This window comes from Cyprinodon tularosa, unplaced genomic scaffold, assembly GCF_016077235.1.
Source record: "Cyprinodon tularosa strain WSP-4 unplaced genomic scaffold, ASM1607723v1 ctg932, whole genome shotgun sequence".
Classification (NCBI taxonomy): domain Eukaryota; kingdom Metazoa; phylum Chordata; class Actinopteri; order Cyprinodontiformes; family Cyprinodontidae; genus Cyprinodon; species Cyprinodon tularosa.
In genome coordinates this window covers 192,138-215,139 of record NW_024039710.1, presented here as the reverse complement: position 1 = coordinate 215,139, position 23,002 = coordinate 192,138, and the positions used below count along the sequence as shown (strand labels likewise).

General features: G+C 39.6%; 1 protein-coding gene across 1 annotated transcript; it reads left to right on the top strand.

Annotated features, from left to right (window-relative positions):
- The first annotated feature begins 40 nt into the window (after positions 1–40).
- Positions 41–21,593, top strand: hivep3a (HIVEP zinc finger 3a). The gene is made up of 7 exons (XM_038274830.1): positions 41–211; positions 5,385–9,456; positions 9,719–9,879; positions 15,805–15,941; positions 16,025–16,099; positions 17,390–17,985; positions 20,389–21,593. Exons 2-7 carry the CDS (start codon positions 5,674–5,676, stop codon positions 20,839–20,841), a joined length of 5,205 nt encoding a protein of 1,734 aa, XP_038130758.1. The 5' UTR covers positions 41–211; positions 5,385–5,673; the 3' UTR covers positions 20,842–21,593.
- Positions 21,594–23,002: the final 1,409 nt, after the last annotated feature.

Below are 23,002 nucleotides of genomic sequence, written 5' to 3'. Positions count from 1 at the left end.
GTGGACATAGCGAGTGTCCCCGTCTCCTCATTCATAGGTGTAATATAGTGAGCGACCTGTTTGTCAGTGCAGTGCACGTAGAGCAGAGACTCACTTACCTCCCTTCACCGTCACTCTCATTCATTCTTTCCCTGCCTCCCTCTCCTCCTCTCCCTCACCTTCTTTCTGCTTCCAGTCATTCACAAATGGAGGACATCCCCACCTGCAGCAGGTAAATGAGAACTCACAGGCATCCTTTCTCTTCTCCATATACATTTTTTCCATCTGAAGTGAGTGATGTGACTGGGGATTTGCTCCATTCATGCCTTTGTTACAGCAAACGGATGCTGCATCAGCATGCTGGTGAGTGGAGGAAAAACAAAAAAAAAACATGTGCGCTGTTGTTCTCCAAGAGACTTGGAAGTAGCTGAACATTTTGTCCCAAATTTATAGGTGTGCAGATGGTGAATCTTCTGAGGCGAGAGTGTGTGTGTGAGCGTCCGTGTGTGAATGAAGCAAAGGGTGATGCATGCAGTAAGCAGTCTGTGGGCTGTGTATGCATTACAGTTTGCAGCTCACAACAAGAGTGAATGAGCTGCCTGTGTTGTGCACCCAGTCCCCTTGTGTGGACCTGTGGGAACACTCCTGAAGTGTGCGTACTTTCACACACACAAAGGGATTATGGTGTGCAGTAAAGCTGAGAGTGCTCTTCTCTTTACATTGGAAAGGTGCTAATAGTCTTCTCAGCTGACATTGTTGCAAAACAGATGACTGTGTTAACAGACTTATTTAACATTAAATACGTTTCAGTTTTCAAATAATCAATAAATTGATTTCAATTGTATCTAGTAGGAAACAATTTTCTTATTAGAAAATGTACTAGTTCAAACTAGTCTTAAACTAGTAAATTATACTATCTAGGAGGATGTGGTATCATAGTTGTACAAATAAAAGGATGTCAAGCTATTGATTTTTAGCAATGTGTTCTCTCCCAAAAAACAGCAGCTCCTGAGGGGGAGGCACCTTCGCCTGCCTTTCCTTCTCTCCATCTCTCTCTCTTTTGTCCAAGAGGATGCTAGGAGATAAATTTAGCCCTCCAGCTCTCCTTCCATCTGCTACCACATGGTTTAGGGCCGTTACCATAGGAACCACCGCTGGGTGCCCATTTGAATGAGGAGATGAAATTTTGAAGATTTAAAAAATGCATTTTTGATGCAGTTCTTTATGTCGGTGTTTTGAGTTTTATTCAATATTTTCTCAGTTTTCCTAATAATATAAAATTTATTTACCTTTCTTTTCCATACAGCCTCATATGGTATCTTTAGTTGTGTTCAACACTGAAGACAGTTGACAAAAAAAAGAAGGCTTTTTTTTCAGTCAGGATGCAACAGTAAACACGGTTTAATAGACAAGCCGATTACGATACTTTAGCCTCTGAATAAGGGGTCCATAAGGGGTTTTTTCTTAAACTCTTTTAAAAGAATATTTGAAAAAAGGTTTTGACAAGTTCATTTATGATGTCTTAATCTAAGCGGAATTGCAAACATTGGGATAATTTTTTACGCAGTCAAGGTTGACTGCATCTAAAAATTTCACATTTCAGGTTCTGCTTTTTGTAAATCTTTGAATTACTGGTACCAATTTTAGCCAATGACAGTTTTGTAAGCCAAAGAATGGCCAGTTATAAAAACTATCAGGGTTATTTAAAAATGTAAAACAAAATCCAAAATGCTTGCAGAATTTGTGTTATGTATTATCCAATAAAGAGAAAAAATATATATATAAAGACTTCTTTCTCCATTTCGTTTTTTTTTTTTTTTTTTTTTTCTCTTTTTGCTGTTTCTGCTACCCAGTAGTTTTTGGATTCAGTGCATTTGCAGAGTTAAAAACTAAAATATTTTTGAGCTTCCCACGGGCTGATAAAACATTGCATAGCTTAGAATGAGCTAAAGCCCGATCAATATAAAAAAAAAATCCAGAGCTGCTCGGTTCTCGATGCATATGTTGCTTATTTGTTTTAAGGTTGTGGTGATTGTGCTACCACTTGGGTCGGTGCGTTATGACAGTGTTCTGTCAGATGAGCATACACCGCAGACCAGCATAGCCATAGTCAATTCCTGTTTATCCCTTTATTTTTGTACGAAAAATAGACTTTAAACTACCTCAATGGGCATGTATCCCCCTAGTCATGTTCAAAAAATCCTTTTAATTATTTACCATTGTTGTTTTTTTTAGGCGTATGGCGATCTGACATAAAATATATTTTTTTTGTACATGGCTAACCCCCGGCTCACACCGACTCCGGTCTTACCGTTGCGGTGCGGTGGGTGCGGCGCCGCAGTGATTCCAAGTCATTAAAAAGACGTAAACCTCTCTCACCGGCTGCTGAGCTGTCCGGCTGCGGTTACCGAGACACTCCGGCGCTGCAGAAAATTCCGCAAGAAAGCTATCCTTGCGGCGTGCCGGAGCCCTCCGCAACAAGCTCTCGCAAATGTCCTTATTTGGGCTGTGTTATCGCGTGAAGTTACGTGAACTCAAGTGAACTTCTGTTAAATCTCCGGACCTGTTGCCGGAGCCGCAGAGCCGCACCGCACCGTAGTCAAAAGGGCGATGTGAGAGGGGGTGTACGGGAGTTGCGGTCTCCATCGGCTCGGTAATCGCACCGTGGCCAGTGTGAGCAAGGGGTAAAGGGATACACGCCTGTTGAGATAGTTTAAAGTCTATTTTTCGTACAAAAATAAAGGGATAAACGCAAACCTGAAGTCTTGCACATGCGTATTGATTATGGGTATCCTGGACTGACGTGGTATGCTCATCTGACAGCATAAACAGAACAATCTTTTAGTGTTTTAGTGTATTATCAATCATCATCACAAAGCGTTTTGGAGTTAGATCTACTTGGAATATATTCTATATTAATGTTGCTAGCATGTTTTGTTTGACGTCTTTATTTTGATGGACTGTTGAAGAAGTGAGACTAAATTATTCAGTATACACAAAATTTGTGTACATTTGTTTTCACAGATCGTTTTCTCATGTCTCACCAATTAGAGCCAGATGTTCGCAACAGACAATTCTGATAGTCTTTTACCGTATTTCAGCATTCGGGGCTATTAACTCAATTTTTTTCCCATTTTTGACTACCTAATCTCATAGTTTCCATTTCATATTCTGTAGTTTAAAATGTTTATCCCTCTATAGATTTTTTTTTTTTTTTTAACCAAGTTCAAATAGTTTTAAGGTTAATTTTGCATTGGTAGTTCTCCCTCAAGTTAAACCAAAGATGGTTATCAACATGTTATCAGTCATTTGGAAAATGTCCAGCAACTTCGCCGTCTTCCACCAGCTTGTGGGTGTAGAAACCAGCTGGTCTGTGCGTGGGATGCCTTGTTTACTGTTTCAGTGTTCTGGCACAAAATAGCATTGGGAAATTTCTCCACAGAGGAACTGATAGCTAATGGTCATTCATCCACTACATTCGGTGTGATCTTTTATAGGATCTAAAATTATGATCAATACATTTAACGCTATTGAATCTAGTGCCACTGCGGGATTTGCAAAAAAAAAAAAAATCTTTTAATAATTAACTTTGCAAACATGATAAGTAGGGTTCTCCCAATCCAAAATTGATATCAGATATCAGCCAAAAAGTGAATAATGGAAATGCCTCCTCCTGCCTGCCTCCAAAGCTTTGCTTCTATCTGCTTTTGTTTGAGTTTTATGTAACTATTTGGTGAAAAAGAAGTGGGTCCAGATGTTGTTGTCTGTTGTTCTGTGTTTGAAAAAAAAATCTGTTGATCAAGCTTTTCTATCATTCCAAACTATAAAATAAGAAATAAAAGTGATTCATGTGGATATCGTATTGGGTCAATATCGGTATCTATCAACATAAGAAACATAAGATTCTATATATTTGTTTCAAGGCTCTAAACTCATCAAAACATCAATTTCTGACGAGCCAGGGAATATGGTTTAAAACAAAAGTAAAATTTTTCGGATTTTCTATATCGTCATATGACATTGTTTGGCCACAGTTAGATTCATTACCTCAGCGCTACACACCTTTCACAGCCACTGGGAACAGAAATGTAGTTCAGTCCAACAGCAGGAGATAAGGATTTTCTATGTGTTGATCCTCATGGAAAATGCTGTCTTCTTCAGGCAAATCAATACAGCTTTTTTTTCCACTGGGGACAGATAAAGTCAACAAAAACAGAAATTTCTATAGAACTGCTTTAAGTCTTTTTTCTTTTTTTTCTTGATCTATTATTGTAAACCCTAGCAGTAGAGATTTTAAAAGAGGTCTGAGGAGTCTCAGATGTAGCGTTTAGGTTTTTACAATTCTCAAAGCATGGTACAATCTGATAGTAATGTGTGATTTTGCTCTGGTGTCCAATCGTAGAAAATAAGGTAACTTATTTGAAATTTGATTTAAATTTCAAAGCACCTAACAGCTATTTCCCTTCTTAAATTCTGTGTGACTGGTGCACTTATCTGCCACGTTGTAGTTTCTATATTTTTCTTTTCATTTCATCAAAGGTGACAGTTTGTTTTTTCTATGTCTTTTCAATGCCAGAGTAAATCCCAGTAAAGACCAGATCCTTTAAAATGCACTCAACTTAATGCTCTAGAATTAAAACAGGATTTGTTTGCTTTTTATCATTAAAGTGTGTACTGGGTCTCAAGTCAACTCTAGGCTACATCCTGCAAAGAAGCTTTGGTTGTTAATTCCAGTTTCAGAGCAGAGGGCTGGATTTGTATTGCAGTGCCATTTCAAATGCATTGTGATTGAATGTTTTTTAAAAAGACATATATGGCTGATAAGAAATGATTTAAATCTATTGCTATTTCCATTTCTTTGCTTGTAGATAGAAAATTAATATAACGCATTTTTAAATAATTAAAGCCAAGGGGAAAGTGAGAAATTTATATTTTGACATACTTCACTGGAATTATTAGAATAGAACAGAATTGAATAGAATAGGAAATTCCTTTATTCTCCCACAATGGTGAAATTGTGTTTACAGCATATGTTGTAGTAGAAGTGGTCACACAATATGCACCTTAGAAAGTGTATACAAATAACAGATAGGAAAATATAACAGAGTGTTGTACTGTACAGTGTATTTTACAATATAATACTCTGTGTCTGGAGAATAGAAAAATCAATAACAGCTGTAGACAGTTTTACAATCTTGGATATGTTAAAATAGCAGTAACACCAAAGATGTGCAAAAAAATGTAATGACAGCAGCATGTTATTTACCTAATTAAGACAGAAATCAGCATCAGTTTATTGAGGTTGTTGGGAACAGTGATGGTTATAAAGTCGTACAGCTGCTTTATATTCAATTTGTTAATATTTGTTAATCCAAGTGTCTTTCTCTTGTGCTTCAATATTACAGATCATGGTGCTGAGAAGAGAAGAATCTTACATTCAAATGAGATTGAAGACTGGATAAGTTCTCCGTACTATTTCAATCAATCACCAGTAATTCCTTTTTCAAATAAAAACTAATTTAGGTTGAATTATTTAATATAAAGATTAAATCAACAGGCTAAAATTATGAAACCTGTCTCTTTAAAAAGATAGGTCATTTTGTTCAAACCCCTTAGTTAATTATTAGATTTTTATTCTGTGGCCTAATCAAGGCAGACATAAATCGTGTCTACCTAGGGCTTTCCTTCTATTTTATGGAGGGCTTGCACTGTCCTAAAAAAACTGGGGAGCAGACTGGAGATCAAGAACAACATCAATCAGAATCTCTTCAGCAAGGTCTGTTCTGCAAGTCTCCTTCCCAGCCTTCTCAACTAGATCTAAGTGCCTGCTCAAAGTCTCATGGTACAGCCCAGCTGCCCAAACTGTCCAGAAGACATAACCCTGAACGTAAACGACTTAGGCACCAGCGGCAGAGCATTGTCTCTGATATAGAACACAAACAAGAAAGAACAAAAGAAGCTTCCGTTTCCAGTTCATCTTCAGAAGCCCTACCTTGCACTCAAGACATTTCTATACAGTCTGCATCAGAAACCCAAGAGGACAACCCCAAGCAGAAACGTGAACGTAAGCCTCAGAAACCAGGCAAATATGTCTGCACTTATTGTGGCCGTGCATGTGCAAAGCCCAGTGTTCTACAGAAACACATTCGCTCCCATACAGGTGAACGCCCCTATCCTTGTGCACCATGTGGGTTTTCTTTTAAGACAAAGAGTAACCTGTACAAACATCGCAAATCGCATACCCACAGGGTAAAGGCAGGTTTGGCTCTTGGGGAGGCAAAAGGTTTAGAAGAGCAAGTCACTGAATCAGAGGATGAAACCCAACACCTATCTTCTGCTTCAGCCCTTACAAATAGACAAAATAGTGTAGCCCCAGCTAAGGGTTCAGATGCTGAAATGTTAAAAGATAGCACTGGAGCCAGCAGTGACTCATATGCAGTGAAAAAGAGACTGGCCCTTCGTCTAAGTAGGGGGAAGCATGGTTCTCAAGACTCTTCTGATGATAAGACATCATCTCTTACACTGAGTAGTAGAGGCAGTACAGAATCTGGCTACTTCTCCCGCTCTGAAAGTACAGAGCAATCACAATACAGTCCCCCAAACACAAGTGCTAAAACCTACGCAGAGATTATCCTAGGTAAATATGGACGCCTTGGACAACTACAGAGGATGTCCCGTCATCATAACCAACATCTTCCTGGTCATGAAGAAAAAAACATCTCCTTTGCTGTACCCAAGAAGCAGGTTATTGATCATATCACAAAACTTATCACCATCAATGAGGCAGTTGTGGATACCAGTAAAATCGACAGTGTAAAACCAAGGAGATTCTCATTGACCAGAAAGAATAACTCAGAGGCTCAGAAGAGTTTAAGTATCAAAGAACCCCTTATTCACAGCTCTAAATCTGGGAATCTCAGTTACAAAACCACAGGCTCCATCAGTATGGGAGTTCCCTGTGAAAAGTTTCTTCAGCCATCCCTAAAAGTGGAGCAACCTTCTTCTCAAATATCCACTGCCTCTATGGTGAGAAGCCTCTCCCTGCCATCTCCATCAACTTCGTTAGACACTTCAGGTCTCAGTAAATTTCGACAAACTCAATCCTTTGATGAACATCCTTCTGAAAGCAAACGTCGTTTTGGAACACTAAGAAGGCAACCAGCCATTGAAATCCCCATATGTGCTGAGCCTACAAAGGATGAGCAGGAAACATCTAATACATTTTCCAGCAACAGTGTCACCACAGTGTCTGACCAGAAGCCCCGTCAGCCAGAGCCATACAAATGTGAGGCCTGCGGCACTGGTTGTACAGACTGGGAGGGCTATAAGAAACACAAACAAAATCTATGTTGTGCAGATTATCCACAAAATGAAACCATAATGAGTTCAATGGAGAGCTCACAGTTAAGTTACCAAGCAGTCAGAGCTGGAGTTTCAACCATGCGTAAGAGAAGGAAAGAGGAGAGTTTTGATTCTGATGACCTCTCTTATCCCCCATTGTCCTCTTCAGTTGTCTTATCAAGTCAGTGTAAAGGTGAAATCATTGTAGGTGTTGAAAGCCTTGCAAGACCAACACTCCAAACCTGCTCAGTGATTCAGCACACTAGTTTATTTGAAAAACAAGAATCTTCACACCATGAATATCAAAGCCTGAAGGTAACCAACTCGCCACCTCATAATGAAAATCTTCCCTCCTCCAAAACTCAACCACTACATCAATCAGTGAAGCTTAAAAATCGAAAGCTGGTTCGTCAAAATAATGTACAGGTTCCAGAAATACTGGTTACAGAAGACTCAAACATTGGCCAAGAGAAATCAAAAGAGCCAAACTTAGGAGACAAAAAACTGGGAAAACTGGATGATTTTCATTGGCCACAAAGGAGCCCATCTTTGGCACAACTTCCCATTGAGAAGCTTCCCCCCAAAAAGAAGCGCTTACGTTTAGCTGAGGCTGCCCAGTCCTCAGGTGACTCCAGCTTTGAGTCCATGTCGTTACCCCATAGTCCTAGTCAGGACAGTAGTGCATCATATACATCCAGCCGCTCTACATCTTTTGAGGAACAAAGCAGACCAGACGTGGAAATAACAGCATCAGCAGCACTGAGGAGATCTAGAGCATCTCACACTTTGGCTGTGCCCGGGTTACATCATCAAAGAGAGATAAGGCGCTCAGCATCTGAGCAAGCTCCTCATGACTTACAATCTCATGTTTTATTGGCTGAGAACCGCAGTAAATCTTTTGACTATAGTTGTCTTTCTCCTGAGCGCTCTGCAGTTGGCTGGAAAGAAAGAAGGAAATGTCTCCTTATGAGACACAAAGTAATCAGAGATCAAGATGATGAGGAAGGACATGGGACTGTCCCGAGCCACCATTTGGAACATGCAAGCTCAGATACATTTTTTCAAGAAAGCCAAACTTCTGTTTCTTGCAGCAGATCTTCCTCTCCTCCTTTATCGAGTGTGAGGGTCTTGGGTGTTCCGGAAGGATCACAGTGCAAAGAAATTTGTACCAAGTGGACACCAAATATTCACTCAAGGGGAAGCACAGAACTGTCAAAAAGCTATCAACCATCTGTAGATGTAAAAAAGGAGTCATCCATCCATCCAGAGTATACTTATGGAGCTTCGGGGGCAGCCCGAGCCCTCTATCACCCTGTGTCGACTGGGCTAAAACTAGAGATTCCCCCACGTCATCAAACTTATGCAGAGGTTCACTCCAGTTACTCCCAGTTTCAACAGCGTGTCCCTCACATATCCAGTTTAGGAGAACTGAGGCCATTGACGTCTCAAGCAGTAGCTGTTCGCCTTCAAACAGACACTCTAACCCCAGCATGTGCTATATACACCAGTCTGTCTCAGTCCGTCTCCCACAGGCCACCTGAGGCGTTTGACAATGTCTTACCCAATGTAAACATTTTTAAGGTCGAATTCAGAACCCACCAAAAAACAAGTCTAGATCTGCAACCGTGGTCTGATGAAGGACCAAGGTTTCCAGGATCCAGTGGCAACAAGCGCATGCTTTCACCTTCAAACAGCATAGAGCTACAATCAGAGTCCCAACAACAACAGAAAAGAATAAAAGAAGAGGACAAGGAGGTTGGATGTGCCAAGACAGCATCGCTTAACACATCAAGTCAAAATCGAAGACTGGAAACCCTATCATGCTTACCAGATGTTTCTTCTCCCATTTCACATGCCGCATCAACATTCCCTAGCCTGCTGTCCAGTACCTGTAACAGCTGGTGCTATCTAAACTACATCAAGCCAAATCCATCTATACAGAAGTCGTCAGTCTATTCAACATGGTCTACCAGTGACTATGACCCCAACCCATCTGGACTCACCAGCAAGACGGTACTCTCTCTTCTACACTGTAAGCAGAGGCCTACTTCCTCCATTTATACTACACCAGCTATGATGGTTGGGATAACTGAATCCATACAGGATGAGGACCGTAAACGTCTCTGCTCTACTGAGGTAATTACTGAACTGATTGGCAATCAAAATTTCCCCTAAATCTCTTCGATTAGTAATGCCTTAATTTTACATACAAAACATTGTCTTTTAGTTTTCAAGAAGTACTTTGCAACATATAAACAACATTAAGTGAAGGTCATTAAGTGAAAGACGCAACTATTTGTAACAGATGCTATAAAAATGTTGTTCTCGTAGAATTCTCAGGTTTCCTTTCCCATAATGTGTAGAAATGGTGAATTTGCCCTCCTTTGTATGGTTGTAGGTCTACAGCAGCCCACGCTATTGCACAGACCATAAGCAGATGGCAAAGGTACAGCAAACAGAGGACATTGTTTTAAACAAAGCCAGCAAGAAAAACGAGATGAAGAGACAAGAGCAGGAAGTAACATTATTTTCCGGAAATCAACAGACACTTGAAAAAAGGTAAGCATAAACATCTTCAAGAATAACTTTGCAGAGACATTCAGGACAGAAGACCTATGAAGCATCTCTGAGCTTTCATCCCCCAGTTTTTTTATGTTATTGCCTCCATATCGGTGATGTCTACGGTCACCTGTGTGCAGCACTGATCTCTATTTATTCTCTGGTTTGCTTATTGGCCAAAAAACTGAAGCTACCTTCTAACATGCTGGTACTTCCCACTCCCAAGGAGACATGCAGTAAAGAAGGCTGCAAAAAAACTCTGCAATATGAACAGTTTGCTGTCTCTGGAAAGACATTCCACAGGTCATTTCAAAATCAGTGGATGTACTAACCAAAAAAAATGCCTATATACGCCAATGTATCCTATAGTATAGTATGTAACATAAAATTAGTTTGGCTATCTTGCACTGACTCTTAAGTTATTGACTAAATTAGCCATCGACATTGTGTCTAACGTAAGAAAATAGAAAGTAGTGTCAATAGAAAGTAATTCACAATGAAATGTCAATACTAACTCAATATTAAGTGGATGACACTGTCATTTTTGTTGTTTGTTGGATTTCTCATTTAAAAAAGTCCTGTGCTGGAATATATTGAGATATATTGACGTAAAAAAAAGCAACTCAAACATTTGACCCCTACACACACACACACATATACATATATATATATATATATATATATATATATATATATATATATAAATATATATATATATATATATATATATATATATATATATATATATATATATATATATATATATATATATATATATATATATATATATATATATATATATACCATTCATTACCAGACATGTAAGATGTAATTACCGTAACAGTGTAATAAATACATAATCAATTTAGCACTTTTGGCACATCTGTATTATTATGCTCCAATAACAAATAATTTTTATTGTGATGGATTTTTATAATATGTTATATTATAAAAATATAACATATAAAAAAATATATATATTATAAAAATAGAGACTTCATTGACTTCATAATGTCTATGCAATGTGATGTGCCTGTTATTTTATTATAAGTTAAAGTAATCTACTTATGCTATGAAACACAAAGTCTGTGTCAACGTGATGAATTTATCATTATTTTAAAAGTCTTAAGTCCCCCTGAAAATACATTGCGACCAGCCTAACAAGGGAGTACCAGTACGGCGGCCGGTAGCTTCACTTCAACCCCGTGCTACCAACAGGAAATCAGCAATCCAGTGAATTAATAAAGATCAGTAGTGTGCACTACAAAGCCAGTAGTTTGAAGGACTGAAGCCAGGAAACTGTTTTAGCTTCCTTTACCCCTGCAGAGGTTAATTTTGCTGCAATTCACATCTAGTAGCAAAGCTGTGGAAGGCTAGGGCAGTGTGATTTCTGTGTGTGTGTGCACCTGTGGTGCCACAAGGACACCAAATTAATTGTTAGAAAATATGGTAAAAATCTCAGAGCGTATTTAGTCACATGTATGACTAAAAATCTCATTATTGTGTCAGTTATTTTTCCTGGTTGCACTGCTATATTGAAAACTTGATCTAGCATTTCTCCTCATAGGAAAATGACCTCCAACCATATTTGACTAAAAAGGTCATAAAGGTTTGATTTATTTTTCACCCTACCATAGTTCTTTCAGCAGCATTTCAATTCAGTTTTAATTCAGTTTATTTATATAGCGCCAATTCACAACACATGTCATCTCAAACCTTTACGGATACAATTCAACCTGATCATACAGTCAAATTGATTGAAAGTTTTCTGTCTAAGGAAAAACAGTTGATTGCATCAACTCATTGACTCGAATGCAATCCTTCACACTAAGCATGCTTGTAGCGACAGTAGAGAGAAAAAACTCCCTTTTAACTGGAAGAAACCTCCAGCAGAACCAGGCTCAGTGTGAGCGGTAGAGACTGACATTTTTTCGGGAATCCCACGGGTCGGGATGGGAGTCAGTATTTTTAACGATCACATGATTGGGACGGTACAGGATTAAACATTAACGGGAGCAGACGGGAGCGGGAGAAAACCAATAATAACTAAAAAAAACTAGGATCGATGCCAAAAAATAAAATAAAATAGAAAAATCCAGTACTGGTGCCACCATTTTGTAGTTTTTTTCCTTGAAGCCTACAATATAATGCGAGTCAAAAAAAACTACACGACCCAAAAACCAACAGTGCTTCCGCTCTGAGATTTTCACCCGCGCTCAAAAGAAATTCAGATTCAATGAATTAGCAGAAATCTTATTGAAGACAACAAGAATGGGAGTGGTGCAGGAGCGGGAGTCATTCTGAATGGGAGCGGGATGGGAGTGGGAGTAATTTCACCAGGAGTGGGACGGGACAGGATTTAGATTTCTACTCTGGCCCGGGATCGGGACAGGACACAATTTTTTTTCTGTGGGAGTGGGACGGGCAAGGAGTGAAAATCCACTCCCGTGTCAGTCTCTAGTGAGCGGCCATCTGCTGAGGCCCACTGGGGTTCAAGGAGACAGAAGCAGAGATACAGAAAGAAGCAGAGATACAAAGGAACTTGTCAACCAGCTCCACAGGCGGCACCGTCCAGAAAACACACAGCCAGGCAGACGAGCTCCGAGCCAGCTCCCATGTCACAGGACGAAAGAGCATATCCAGCCAGTCACAGTCAGAGAAACAGGACTACACTGAAAAATGGGCCAAGCTCAAACATCTATGAACAAAGGTGTTGATGGCAGCAGCACAGCTGATATTTCTCTTTAGGACGAGCTACATGGAAAATGCCATTTAAGCCATTTCAAGGAAATTCTAAAAACCTCTTCTGTTTTGTCTGCATTTCACTGGTTCCATTCTCAACCGTAGTTCATCTGAGCTTCTGCAGCAGTTCTAGAAGCTGTATGCCTCTGAACACTGCTAATGCAATGGTGGTGAGAAATTGGGTTGGTTCACATTGATTTTAAAAGGTTCAAAATGTCTATTATTTGTTTATCAATCATATTGAAATATCAATTGATTCAACAACTCTGCTCCTAGGGTTTAGTACCAAAACAAATAGCAAACACTCGGTGTTAAAAAATCTATTTCATGCAAGAGAAACTGATCAAACTGCAGCTCAGTTACATTCTGCCCCTTGTTTTTCTGATGACAGACAAAACAATTAGTTTTGGCATCCATGCTTTCAACACTAATGAAGGGGAATTGCAAAGTAATCAAACACAGTCATGATTTATTTAGTTTTTTTTTAATATTACACAAGTTTTGCTTATTTCATTGTTAATAATATAAAATGTTCTTGGAGACCTTTATATACTTTTGTAAGCGTCTCTTAGGGTGGTAAATTGGCTGGTAAAGTGTTTTCTAATAGAGCTTTAGTATTGGTAATGCATCCACCTGTGTCCATAGCCTCAACATATTTTTCTGAGATTGTTCGGAATCAGTTTATTAGGATTCCTTGGCAGATGCATGTATTACGTGGCACCATCTGTATAACAGCTGTGCTATACAGTTTTTGGATGTAATCTAGATGCACCAGTTTTTTATCCAATGCCTGTTAATTCACATTTTTTGTTTCTTTTTTTTTTGTTTGTTCTTTTTTCATCCTTTTTAAAGTGTCCATAAATAGAGTGAAGATGCCTTGGTGAGACGTTTATTTTTATATTTTTTCTTTATAATTTGTATCAATACTTTATTGTTTTAATCAAATCAATAATATCACATCTAAGTGAAGAAAAGGGCAGTGATATTAAATAATTAAGATTGAATTGGTACTCCGTTAAGTTGGGAATCAACCGATAGTGGATCTTCCTTTTTGGCTGTTTATCGTTAATCGGTTGCCTCATACATAAAATGTCAATATACCGTTGTTGTATTAACTGGATATGATTTATACACTGAAAAAAATAATGCAACCACTTTTGGCATTTACTTATTCATGTTTAGTTACTTTAACAGAATTGTTTTATTTCCTACCCTAACTAAATATGAATAAACAGTTGCATTAGTTTCCCATCAGGAAAAACGTAGCGCTAGTCACAGATCTGTGAACTATTTTTTTTTTTTTTCATGATTTTTTCCCCCCAACTACAGTAAGTCAACTATGTTAAATTAATAGTTTTAACTTTTTTCCCAATTGGAGTCACTTTAATTTTGATTAGATTATCGTGATTACATTTTTATGTCTAATTTATTTGATTCTGGGTAACAGTAGAGAAGCGGCAGAGAGGTGTGTTAAACTAAGACTCTACTTCCTGGTCTGTCCCTTGAGCTCTCAGTGTTTTGATGGACTAATAACTTTTTTTATAACAAAAAAGTTTAAAGCGACCCATTGACTTGTGTCTAACAAGGCTGATGAAGAACAGCAATGTAACATTAAAGGGCTTCATACGACCATGAGCAAACCTCTTTTTTTCTGTTCAGTTCATTTCAATTCAGTTTATTTATTTACTGCCGGCTTACAACCAATGTGCTGTGATCACACATTTATAAACGGTGGTAGTTATTGCATTCCAAGCATACAGATGAATTTAAAGTCAAATACATTCTATTTTAAATTTGATCCGAGCTAATAAAGAAGTTAAGTTTATTATTCTAATCTTTAAAAATGTTTTCTATCTTGGAAACTCCAATTGATTGCTTTGACTCCCTGACTTGCAGAAATCGATCCTGCAGAACAATTATATAGTAACAGTGGACAGTCAATTTCATTGAATCGTTATCTTTTTATAGCAATTCCTTGTGCTCAGCATCCAGGATGCAGACCTGAAAAAGTCGGCCTATTAATAACAATTTTTTCATAAAATAACTTGTGCTCGTTTTAGTGTAAAATGTAAGGTTGATGAGTAATTAAAGGAGCACCAAGTAAACTGTACCTATAACCTCCTTAATACATCCTTAATATACTATTGGTTTGTAGAAATCAGTCAAAAAAGAAACCATTCTGTGAAGATTTCTTTAATTTTTAAATCCAAGGAATGAATCAAATTCAACTCAGACCCTCCTTGTTATCCTTTTGGTGGCAGAATATGTGCTATTCTGCCATATAATAAATAAAAACTGCAGCAATAAAACACTGGAGAGTGCAGAGGAATGCCATCTGCACTTCTTGGGTTGTGATGTGAGTCCTTGTGCATACAGCCTTGTTATGACTCATGTTGCCACTTGGTACAGCCTTCCTAAAGATGTGACTCATCTGCATACCCGCTTGCTTTATCTTTTCTCCATCTGTTTAGTCTGTCTAAGGTGCAAAAGACAAAACGGAGGCAGCAAGGGCGCCAAACGTTACTGGGTTTTTTTTCCTAGCATCTAGTCACATTCAGTGTGAATAATCTCAGTTTACAGGTTTCACTTCCCTTATGAAGGTAAAGTCGACTTTATTCATTAACCGGCAGGTTTTTAAAATTATAAAACCCTCACTTTGATTATACCTGTTGAGTTTGTCCAGGTCACAAAACCTGAAGAGAAAAATAGTGGAAAAAACAGCAGATCATAACCAGAACCATTATTTGTGACTGAAAATGTGTTTTTCATACTTAAAAAAAAACAAAACTTTTTTTGGAGCAGTAGGTCTGGTCTAGGTTTCCCTCCCTGGCTCGCCCTGTTTTTTTTGGCTGGTCCCAGCAACCCCCCGGACCTTGAGCTGAACCGTAGGCTCCCCCTTGTTTGGCCTGAGGAGGTGGCTTGAGCTGTGAATAGGTTTTAAGTTGGTGGTGGGTGGGGCTCTGATTATGGTTTATGAATGCCGGTCTGTTGAATCTAAAGTGGGTGCCTTGCTGACGGCACCTTACTGTACACAGATGGCTTAACCCACTGCCAAGGTGTAAGAGCCATATGTCGTAAAGGCCAAACGTAAATATCTGCTTACAGATGCTCCATAAGCACGGCCTCCAGCTCCCATTGAGGGGAGGCGACAAACTAAACCTTTGTGATCTTCCTTGCTTACAGATCAGAGGATCAGTTGGGGGTTGTGTGTGGTGAATGTGACAGGAAGTGCAAGGGTGAATTGAGGAACTCTACTGTGCACTCAGAACAATCCCAAACATCTCTCTGTGAGCTCTGTAGCAACAGTCCGGAAGCTCCAGGTAAGTTGGGAAACGCGGAAACTTCAGCTGTTCTCATTTGTGTTCACGGCACATATGCAAAAGCTGCGCTTTGGTATTTTCAGTGGCGCTTGGTGAATGCCTGATACCTGAGGTACGGGAGGAAGAAAGGAGAAGTCACTATACAGACACACATGAAGGTTTGTTGCCTCCGGTTATGTTTATGATATATTCAATGTTTTCTACATCGATCAATCAGTAATAACACATTTTTCACAGCTCTGAAAATTTTAAAGGAATCTGCAAAACTATTCATAGCTTGAGGATTACTTATCAATATGACATCCAGTAACTCAAAGTAATGTGTACGAAAATACAGAAATGTTTGACAAATAGAGATCTTAAATGTGTTCTGTACTCAAACCAAGTTCCTTAATAGGGCACCGTGTCGGCATTCTACCCGTTTCTAATTTATTTCTTAAGGGAACAGTGTAATCATTCAGATGCATTGAAAGTAATTTCCACACATTTTAATTTCTCGCCTCGTCATGAAACAGTGCAAACTTCCGTTTCTTATGTAAATACTAAAAAGGTTCTAATCTAAGAAGCCTGTGCAAACTCAATCATCCAAGTCATTGCAACAATAGAACTGGTTTAAAAGCAAAGGCAACCCGAGTTTGTTCAGTTTTCTCAAAAATCTTTGACACCTTTCCAGAAGTCTTTGTCAGCTCTGTCTGCTCGCTTCTACAGCAACCTGTAGATGGAGCTCTAATGTTTGTAATCACATGGAAGCCCATCAGATGCAGATTGTCCCTCTTGGTTCTTGGAGTCTTGTACTTGAGGCCATACTCCTTGTCTTCCGTTTCATTCGGGAAGACAAGGAGACTCACAGACTTTCTTTGCCCCAGACTCTTTCTGCAGCCTCTGGAGGAGGCGCTCCCAGGCCAGCTGAAAGACATGGTCCCTCCATAGTAAAGAATTACAATAGTCCATCCTCGAAGTAAGAAATGCATCCGCTAGTTTCTCAGCATCACACCAGGACAGGATATTTCTAATCTTTTGCTGTAATTATTTCAGTATCTAATTGTGCAAACCTGGAACTACTGTAGGGTGAAAGGCGGCTTCACCAAGAATTTAATAGGGGGGAAGCGAACCATATAAATTTTTTTTCAGATTATTATTATTTTTTTTATTATGAAATTTGAGAGGCTATTATAATTGTCCTTCGGCTACAGTACAATAAATTACTCCTTGTTGAATCACATCTTAGGTCATCCAAACTTTGCAAAGCAGTTAGAAAAAGGTACATTTTATACATCATATATCACATAAATAATTGCATCACAACAATATCCATCTGAAGTATTATGGTTATATATAGTGGTTATAGGAATTTAACACATTAGATTTGAATGACATCTTTGTTTTCATTGGTGTGTAAAAACTAAACCATAAAAAAATGGCAAAATGTATATTTTTTATTCTTCTAGGAACTTTGAAGTACGCAGAAGCCAACCCAGATCAAAAAAAGGATATTTTTTTACATGCCCTGGGAAAACACGCTGCTCATGGTGATGATGATGGCCTAGCTGAGCATTACAGACATGGTGAAGGCAGCAGGTCCTCTTTTACTGAAGTTTCCCACACTAATAGTAAAGAAGTCCAAGAAGAAGGGCAGCTCATGGACTTTAAAAGCAGCTCATCTCTACCACTCAACACCAAGGATGATGCTGAAAAGAGCTCAGCCAGTGTCAGCTGGGCACTATTTGCCCGCAGACACCTCAATGCCTCCACCTCAACATCTGCTGGATCTTCCCACTCTCCACACAATCGGTCTGCAAATTCAGGAAGAGAGCATCCTCCGCCCTGCAGCCTGTCAACTAGGACCCATCAGTCTGCTGCACCTCTGTCCTCCCTCTCTCCATCCGCCTGTCCTGTCTCCCCAGTGTTGAACTCAGCAGCGTCTCCAGTTAGAGACCAAAACAAGGGACCAGATTCTTCTGGGCTTCCTGGCTCCCCAGCTGGTCCTCCCGCTCAGAGTCAAACCTGTTCTCAGCCAAAGGACTTAAAGCTGACTGCAATACTGGTGAGTTACTTCTTCAAAGAAATATCCACTAGTAATCAGAAAATTCTGACATCATTTGGTATTATGTCTTTGCATCTTTGTTTATACCTATCCAAAGGCTTTCTTCCAAACCACAGTGTTTATTCACCTGTGACTCCATCCATTCCTGTTAGTTTAGCTCAGCCTAAAATAAATGCTCTTTTTGCTCACAGAGCCAATGCGGTGTGGGTCTGTTAAATCCCAGTAAGTCAACATGTAGAGCAAATATAGACATCACAGAGTTTATTGGAATAGGGAGTAAAAGAGATGTTCATGTTTTATATCAATCAAATGTGCAGGTCACGTCAGTTTTTGGAGGTTAAAGGTCAAATCTAAAACTTAGTCATTACAGTGAAGTCATGTTGCAGTTTTACATCCAAATACTGCCAATAATCCTGATTTTATTGAGTGAAACCTGTAGTTCCTGCTCTCTGATACAGCAGGAGAGCTCAGAGATAGATCCAACGTTGGCAGGCAGCTGTAAAACAGGAAGCAAGTAAAGGATAATCACGGTCAGAGACGAAGAACATAAACACCATTAAAATGTCATGGTTTAGCCTTAATAATTCCTTCTCAAACTGATATACAATTGCTTTGAAAGGTTACTAATACCCCGTTAAGCCTATGGAGTGAATGTTGTTCCATTATTGCTGCAAGCAAAAACATTCACTTTTACTGAAGTTCAGTTTTTACCGAGAGAGGAAACCAACCTCCTCAGGCTGTGGATAATATGAGGACATAAAACAGGGTCAGACACATACATTAACAAATCATCAGCATAAAGAGATACCTTAAGCTTTCTGCCCCTCCTAGTGTAATAGACAAGGACTCTACGGCCAAGGCGAGCAGCAATGGACTGATTGGGCAGCCCTGATGGGAGCCCCTTGACAGATGAAAGTACTGTTAGCATTTGCCATCTGTGATTACAGAGGTTTTGGGAGAGGTATTCAAAAATCTAATCCACAAGACAAAAGTAGGGCCATGTCCAGATTTTTTTAGACATGGATAGCAAATAATATTGCGTTTAGAGGTCCAGCTTCCTCTTGTAGAGCACAATGGAAGGAGGAACAGAGTGTTGAGCATCCTCTTGCTTAATTCTTTTCATCCTGTTCCTTTTAGCTGAGTATGATATTATCTCACCCCTGATGTTCATTAATGGTTAACCCAACTTTAGCAGCTAAAATTGTGTCGAACATTGCAAAGAAGATTCGTTCCAAAGGCAGGGTAACAAAAAGTGAGCCGGGAGCCTTCGCGTGTGTGTCCTGTCCCTACATGTCATAACCGTCAAATCTCATTTGTTTTAGATGAAAACTCAGTATTCAATAGATGTCGTGTTTATAACGAGGAGCCCAAAGATCAAGTAGCACAGCTGACCGATGATGGAGGATTTTAAAGGCCCATTCTGCAGCGGTGCCTCCTGAAATGCTTCATAGGGGTGACCACATGGGCCACTAAAAATCTTGGGATGGCGCACTGAAACTAAAATCCATATTTTCAGGGTTTGAATCTACCCCCACAAGAGGGCTTTTGATTTCTAAAGACTTAAGTAAACACCTACTCATATCTTTGTTTATTGTGAGATTTTTAATGTTAGGTCACTGGCTGTGCATAATGGGATGAAAGGCTAAACAGATGCTACTACAATTTACACTGACCAGGTGAGTGGCCAGTAGCCTCGTGAGACCATCCTGATCTCGCGAGCTTTCAAGGTTTCACTCGCAGATCAGTCTGGCTACTCTCCGTTTAAGAAAATTTGGAGCCGTTCACCAAACGAACGTCCAATCAGCGTTGGCTTTGAGGCGCGTTGAGGTGTGACGCAACGAGAAGCGCGACAGTTCAGTCTAAAGAACATGGCGGCTTCAGCCGATGAAACTAGCGTTAGCGTGGCTATCGAGCAAGTTTTATCGGAATTACACTGTATTTCCTCACTGAAAGAAGAGCAAAGCACTGCTCTGGAGGCTTTTCTCAGAGGAAAAGATGTTTTTGCTCTTCTCCCGACTGGTTTCGGCAAGAGTTTGATCTATCAATTGGCTCCTCTTTGTCGTCGTTCTGTTAGTACGTCATATGCTTCGTTGATCTGCTTGGTTTATTTGGCCCGTCTATCACCAACATAGGCCAATCAGCTAACCAGTATTTTCGCCCCTTCCCAAAATTACTTCAACGGAAGGTTTCCAGATGGATATGCGGAGCAAATCCATCTGGCTGAGTCAGGTTAGGTGGCCAGTGGGGTGGCGCCACCCAGTTAGCAGCAGTGAACTACAGTATTTAGTGTTTAGATATTAAACACAACTCCACCAAAACATAGAGAAGTTCTGAACTCTTCTCTTACTGTTAATCTTTCACTCCACAATCCTTCAGCTTTGATTTCATCTCTATGTCTCTTAGTTGAGAGAAGAAACCACTTCGACCCCCAACATCAGCAACCATGGCACACAGCCTGGAGGAACCAACAGGCTCCTAAGCCACCTGCCCCTGCACTCCCAGCAACCCAGCAGGACTCAGAGTCTTCTGATCCCCATCGGGGGGATTCACATGGTTCAGCCCAGATCCACCCTCCCTCTCTACAGCCTGGTGGGAAGCCAAACAGCCTCAACTTTTTCCAGGGAATCCCCAAAGCGAAAGCTTGCTGTTCCACAGAAGCAAGAGGACCACAAAGAGAAGCTGGAAAGCAGCCGTGGTGGTCCACAGAGCCCCCCAGCTGCAGAGCAAACACCCCGAGAAGACAAAAACCTCACCACCCAGCAGGCATTAACTTTTAGGACAGGCCCAGAACATAAAGAGAGGCATGTTTACTCTAAAGGTCATAACACATCTGCCTCCTCCCAGAAGCATCTCTGATAGGAGGGACAGTTTAAAGGGACAGTGCAAAAAAACTGATTCCATTTAGTGGTAAAATTTTCCAAAGCTTTCTGGAGTCAAAACAAAACAAAAGCACTTGAGCACCGCTTCTGAATGACGCTGTTATGTAATTACCTGAATAAAATACATAAATATATAAATATATAAATAAGCACTATGTTAGATATGCAGTATGTTTTGTAAATCTTTTTTACCCTTTTGTTTGGCATCATCTGTGTTTATTTATTTATATGCTATTATGCAAAACCTGTACGTTATGCAACAGCAGCTGGAATGAATTGAGTTTTCCTGTTAACCCCATTAAGACCGCTCTAATACGCTATTGCTATGTTATTGTACTGTATTATCAGAAAAGATATTTATTCACTCAGACCAGTATCTAAAGTGCAATTTGATGTCAGGATTGTGGTTTGAAGCGTCTTTCTTAAAAGCTGTGATTCTTCTTATTTGTCAGATATTTATTGTTTGTGTTGTAAGGTTTTAAGAAGTGAGGTCATGATCAGCTTTTCTGTAGAGAACAAGCTTCAGGAGTGCACTGACAGACAAACTGATACCCAGTGGAGACATGTTTCCTGTTATAAATGGCTATAGTACTGTTGGGTTTCATGTTTAGTGTCATTTTTTGTTTGTTTGTTTGTTTTTTGCCTTTTCTAAATGATACAATCACTCATTTTCATGTTTGCCATTGAACTTCTCATTTTTACAGATTTATATTAAAACTGTGACATATACCTTTTCTCCAAGTCATTTTTTACATTTATTAGGTTAAAACAAATTAACTGTAGAAAAGAACCAGCTGATTTGAATTTAAAGGGGGGTTATTCCTTCTTACCCAGGGGTCGGCAACCCGCGGCTCCGGAGCCGCATGCGGCTCTTTAGCGTTCCCCTTGTGGCTCCCTGGAGCTTTTTCAAAAATTAATGAAAATCGTTTTTTTTGTTTTTTTTTTTTAATATGGTGTGCAGGAGGTCAAACAAAAAATAATTATGTTTTCCAATGCTGTAAAATTTGTATAATAAATAAATTTAAACAATAATTTGCGTCACAGCCATAGAGATCAGTGGTCATAACTTGCAACCAGCGCTGCGCAGTGCCAGGCTGCTGGAGTGTCTCGGACCTCAAAGGGGAAAAAAAGAAGGTAGCTGATGAGAAAAGAGGATTCAAAGAATGGACCGAATCATTTTCTTTCATTATCAATGTGGAAGGATTGTCTACATTATTGCTTGGTAATGAGGTTGGCAAAACATAAAAAATTGGAAAGGCATTTCCAGGGAAGCAAGCTAAATATGCAGCAGACCACCAAGCTGGGAGGAAGAGAAAAGGTGTGATTGCAGAACTTCTGGATAAATTGCTCTGTTGCTCCCAACAGAAACACTACCACCATAGAAAGATTCCTTTATTGTGTTTCTACCATTTCATTAATACAACAAAACTTAAACCGCGTGGTGAAGGGCGGTTAAGCAGCACGTGATGACACAGCGCACGATGGGAGCGTTCACTGCTCCTCCCTCACCTCATGCTGCTATGTGACATTTGCTTGAGGATAAACATTTAACCATGAATGCTTATTAAATATTTAAGCCCACATAGTCCTTTTCTATAGTTGGATACTACGCTTAGAGCCCGTGTTGCCATAAGAGGCTTATATAATACTTTTACATTTTTTTCGGCTCCGGACAGATTTATTTTTTGTTTTTTTGATCCAATATGGCTCTTTGAGCAGTTTGGGTTGCCGACCCCTGTTCTAACCCCATACCGAAAAAGTTAAACATTCCACTCGACTTTGTTTCCAAGTTGGAAGATGTTTCCCTTCCCATCCAGGAAGCTTTTTCAATTCAAAATGTCAGAAATAGATTTCAGTTCGAGGTTTTATACAGTAGCCCAACAAAGCCTTGTTTCTGTATAGAAAACATGCAAATTGAAACAGACGAATTAGTCCACCCCTTTGGACTGGCAGTAATTTGCCGATGCCCTATACCTGTCTATGTCTATGAAAGGGGGTTGTTAAGGGGAATTTTCGGCCTGGCTGAACAGGTGAGGTCTGCTGTTCCCCTCTAAAGGTGTTGCAATGACAGCAGGAAGGGGTCAGCTCAATTGCTCCTAAGAGGTTTTTGAACCCTCCAAGTCCACCCCTCTGTTTAA